General features: G+C 30.0%; 1 protein-coding gene across 1 annotated transcript; it reads right to left on the bottom strand.

The window, feature by feature from the left end:
* Positions 1 to 881: 881 nt before the first annotated feature.
* LOC149546286 (disease resistance protein ADR1-like) lies at positions 882 to 4,862 on the bottom strand. Its single transcript, XM_089791133.1, has 5 exons — positions 4,431 to 4,862; positions 3,276 to 3,685; positions 2,712 to 3,067; positions 2,413 to 2,627; positions 882 to 1,907 (listed from the first exon to the last, which is right to left on the bottom strand). Exons 1-5 carry the CDS (start codon positions 4,651 to 4,653, stop codon positions 1,090 to 1,092), a joined length of 2,022 nt encoding a protein of 673 aa, XP_089647259.1. The 5' UTR covers positions 4,654 to 4,862; the 3' UTR covers positions 882 to 1,089.
* Between the last annotated feature and the right edge of the window lie 370 nt (positions 4,863 to 5,232).

Here is a 5,232-nt window from a genome sequence, read left to right as displayed (position 1 = left end):
CACTCTAAGATATTTATGTTAGGGCTACACCAAGGATACATGTCCATCTCTAATCTTTGGTGCATAATTGAGATGGTTTTTTTAAATCTATACCCAATTTTGGGCCTCTTGGCCTTTTACCTATTAAAAAAAAAAGTGATTTAACTAGTTCATAATTTTAATATTGTCCTATTGGTTATAAAAATCAGTAAAAAATTCAATAGTAATGTTAATTTTAGGTTAATATTAATTTAAATTCTATAAAGATCGACTTGCTTGTGTTTCTTCCTAATAATATAAGCATTTGCATCAAGATATAAATGTAGTATTTTCATAGATTGGATGAAACTTTTTCTTATTTCTTTTGAGATTTTTTATAAGATATTTTAATTATATTATAAAGGTAGAATGTTTCATTTTAATACTAAACTATTTCATTATAAACTTTAATATGATTTATCTTTTCCATATATTTTATTATCTTGATGTTTGGTCATTGAGTGTGATTTGAAAATAAATTAATGTGAAGAAGATTACATTATTGAATCCAAAATCAATTTCAACCATATATTTCTCTATATACTTTTATGGACCATCCCACAACATAAATTACTATGAGTATAACAAACCAAACTTTATAACAGATCAAACTATTTAATTTTTTAGAGAAACCAATTACACATTTTCGTTCAAATTTAATAACCATAGTAATTATTTAAATTATTAGATTATAATCATTTATAAATGAATTCTATATATATATATATATATATATATATATAATCTACATTTTTCCTTTACACCTAGAATATAACATGCTTGGATCATATTCATGAACTCAATCATAAATGTAAAACAAATGAATAATAAATTAGATTTACTAGATATAGAAAGTTAACTACTTGAGTAAAAAATATTGCAAATTACATTTATAGATGAATCAGAATAAATTTCCACATTACATTTCCATGATTTACTTTGGGTGAACTACATGCACCTGAAACTTTATTTCTTTTTTATAGTTCAAAAATAATTTCAAACTATAAAATTACATAAATATTAATGAAATTTAATTTGAATGTATGCTTGTTGTAGGGGTTTGGAAGTAACTCAGTCATCAAGCCAATCCAAACTAAAATGTACTTCCATAATTTCAACTTCAAGTGTAGGAATGGAAATTCTCTTAGCTTGTAGCCAGTGCTTTCCAATCTTCTCATCACACATAACATGTTTCAAGGAAGTTAGTTGACATACAGATTTTGGAAGCCTCTTCAAACATGAACACTCTCTCATATCAAGTTCAATCAAATTTCTAAGTTTACCTATCTCCTCTGGAAGTTCTCTTAGATTCTCACATAATGAAATGTCTAAATATTCCAACATTCCAAGTTTTCCAATTGATGTAGGAAGCTTTTTCAAGCTTGGCAATGCAGATAGCCTTAACACTCTTAGATTGGATAGATTGCCAATGTTAAGTGATATATCTTTTACAAGATGGCAATTAGTGATAGACCATAGTTGAGCATTTGGCATGTCAAATATACTAGAGGGTAACTCCTCCAAGTTACTAGAATGGTCCAAGTTAAATGACCTCATATGGGTATTATTGAAGTTGGATGTGTTTTCTATCCCTTCACATAAGCTTAATGATAGATTCTCTAAGTTATCTGGCATACTTTTAATGTTTCCAATGGAAACTGAAGACAACCTCTCCAAATGGACAACCTTTAGTTGAGGGAGTGAAGATAAGGCATCTAGGCCTTTTAGTGTAGCCTTTTTTGAACCATAATTGAAAATCATGATAATTTTCAAACTTTTCATGGTTTTCAAAAATGGGGGAAGGAAGTATTCACTAGCACTAAATACCAATACCAAAACCTCCACTTTGGGGAATATCATTTCATTCCATTCAGATTCCTTCATAGGTCCTACATAAACATATCAAATAAAAAATACAATTAGAAAAATTTTGTTTTGATAAAAAGAATTAGTTTAGTTATTAGTTCTCATATTATATAGGAAAATGTCAATATTAGAGCTATAGTTCAACATTAAAAAAAATCTTGTGAAAGAAATAAGATATTTGAACATGAGATATATAACTATATATTAAAAATAACACAGACATAGAATAAAGAGAAAAAATTAAGAATATTTTGAATTAGTGAACTAGGAAAATAAAATTAATGATATATACATGAAAATGTATGAAAAATAAAATAGTACATTTTTAAAAATAGAATAACTTATGTTCTATGATTTATCGAGTAATTTTTATAAAATTATTTGTGTCTTATGAATTTCAAAATAGACAGAAAATTACTAAAAACAATTTAAGTTAATATTGTAAATGAAGAATAAGATGCTTGAAGGACGAATATACAAAATGTCATAATGATATTTTATGCCTTAAAAATATCTTAAATAACTCACCTGTGTGAATTGAAACCATTTGAGCATTGAATGTTATATTGTTATATAGCTTCCATTCCTCTAGAATATCATGCCCAATCCTTCTAAGCATAAGTAACCTCTTCCTATGCTCTAAATTGTCATGGTATCCCAAATATAAGGATAAATCTTGCATGACATCATGTTGAGAAAAGTTCAACTCCGATGCATTTCCATAAGAGAGTGTCCTTTTGTTTCTATTTATCACAAGCAACATGTCAGTTGATTGTTTTAAAACGTTTTTAAAAACTAGATTTGCATGTTAAAAAAATGAAATTTACCTTTGGTCATTGCTTAAAACTATAAGATTTCTTCTTGCAAGTTTAAATAAGATCTCAATAGCATCTTGCCACTCTATCTTCCTGATATTAACCCAAATCTGTAGTAATGCATCGACACATATTTTTTTGCCCTTAGGAAATAATGCCAAGTCTAAGAAACACTCTTTGACTACATCATCTAAGGAATCAATACTAGATTTCAAACATCTAAGTAACCCTTCTTCATGATAATTTGATATAATTTCTCCATTGGAAAGCTTGTTCTTCGCTCTCTCCCAAGCCACATTGGTTTGTCCATTTAAGGAGCTCCCAATCACCTTTAGAGCTAGTGGTAAACCATGACATTCTTCCAATACCTATAATTCATGAAATGAGATTACAATTATCTTGATTTTTTGCACATGATAAAATTAAATATATAATTTAAGAGGCATGTGTTTAAATGCCCTAATATCAATCACATGAATTTTTCTATAATTTTTTTTGTTTCAAATAAAATTTTAAAAAAGGTTATATATATAGTAACTATACTTATGAATGTTTTCAATCTTGAAAAAATCATACCTTCTTGACTAGATTTACATCCATAGTATTTGGAATTGATGGTCGTCCAAAAGCCCAATAGCAGAATAGTGATAAAGCATCTCGTTCACCCAACAATGGTATTTGATACAGTTTAGTAGAATCCATTTTGTGAATAATAGAACTATCTCTTGATGTTATAAGGGTCTTGTATCTTGTTCCTTCAAAGAGTAATTTATCTAAAACTTCTTTTGACCAAACATCATCTAATATCATCAAAGTTGGTTCTGATTGTATTAGAAGTTGTTGTTGCAATTGTAGATGCCCATCTTCAATGTTTTGGAATTTGGGTTTATCCCTTTTCAGAATCTTCACCCACATACTTTCTAATATTTCATTGAGATCTGGAGACTGAGAGATAGTGATAAAAATCACATTGTCCTTGAAGTAGCCTAATAAGAAACAAATGTATTTTAGACATAATACATTAGATAATAAAAAGAAATTAAAATGCAACCTTACAATAATATTGGATATTGACTATTGAATAGTCCATCACAAGAACTTTAAGAAGATAAGAAGCCCTCGCGAGAAAATTAGTATATATTTATTTAGACTAATGGAATGTCAAAAGGTGAAGATCCTTGAGCTTGATTCTATTGTAAATGTCTATAATTACATCACATATAATCTCTATTTTAGAATGTTAGATTACGTCAATAAGCATGCATAGCAATAATAATTGATTCTATTGGAAATGTCTATAATTATATCACATCTAACCTCTATTTTAAAATGTTAGATTACGTAAATAAGCATGCATAGCAATAATAAAAATTGAGGCTAAACAATTTTAGATGTGAAATACCAAAAACTGGGATAATTTTCATGCTGCATTCCTCATTAACTCTAATATATTTAGTTTAATTGATTATTATTCTACAAGAAGAATAACTGTGATGGTGAAGGCTGCTAAGTTGATGATTTTTCATTAGTACTCATTGACCAAGTTTTAAGATAAGTTTTAATTCACTCGAAGGCTTGTTGGGAAAATTCACTGTCTTGTGGAACATCATCTATTATTATTGCTTATTTTGGCGCAAAGGCGCATTTGTGAGTTGCAAAATGAGGCCAGAATATCACAGATAATAAAACAATTGGTTATTAACAGACCACAACTAGTGAAAGGGAGATAACCTTTAATTTGAGGATCATTACACAGAGCCAACGCGAGAGTTGTTTTCCCACCACCTCCAATGCAATGAACGCCAACAGTAGACACATCTCTCTCCAACAAAAGCTCCTTCAACTCCTCAATACTTCTCTTCAGCCCCACACAAAACTCAGAGTTTTCAGGAGTGCAAGAGACTTCAAAATCCTCTACCATTTCAGCGTTTTCCACCATATCAAATGAAGCCATTTCTTCTAAGCTTCTCGTTCCGATTGGTCACTTCTGAATGATCGACATGCCTGTGGGCAGCTTAATATACAAGTGCTTGAGAAGCCAAAATTGAAACTTTCATTCATATAGATTTCGAGGAAATTATGAAGAAATGGTCGGATCTTGAAGTATACGCCTTCGTTACTTTCACGTCAATGACTAGGAAAAAGTCATAGAGTGAGACTAACTTGGGCATCAAGTGTTTTTAGGAAACCGTTTGCCGACGGCAAGCAGTAAAATCTACCATTACTTGTCAGCATACATATTCTAGAAAATTGGTTTAGCTAGCAGATTAATAATAAGTCAGGGCTTTGATTATCAAGCCCATCTTTTTGAGTGGCCGGCACGTTGTGAGACCAATTTTTTTTCGTAGATTTTTCGGTTCTAGATGTTTCATGGTGAACCCCAAGATTTGAATCAGTAATGCTGATGTGTGAACTATAGCGAAGTTGCCGGCTTCGAATCTTCATCTTGTTAATGACACCCTCGTTACGTACTATGGTTTATGTTCTTTCGTTTGTCCGATATAGGCATCTATATTCAGACAGACACTATCGA

This window comes from Cupressus sempervirens, chromosome 7, assembly GCF_028749045.1.
Source record: "Cupressus sempervirens isolate cs-2001-9-10 chromosome 7, ASM2874904v1, whole genome shotgun sequence".
NCBI lineage: Eukaryota > Viridiplantae > Streptophyta > Pinopsida > Cupressales > Cupressaceae > Cupressus > Cupressus sempervirens.
Note: the sequence above shows the minus strand (reverse complement) of the source record. Positions and strands in the feature narration are given on the sequence as shown.

Excerpts from the sequence above, each read along its gene's own strand:
- LOC149546286 (XM_089791133.1), bottom strand. The coding sequence starts at position 4,653 with ATGGCTTCATTTGATATGGTGGAAAACGCTGAAATGGTAGAGGATTTT. Across the intron at positions 3,686-4,430 it reads TAATGATCCTCAAATTAAAG|GCTACTTCAAGGACAATGTG; the intron begins GTTATCTCCCTT and ends GTTTCTTATTAG. Across the intron at positions 1,908-2,412 it reads AATGGTTTCAATTCACACAG|GACCTATGAAGGAATCTGAA; the intron begins GTGAGTTATTTA and ends ATGTTTATGTAG.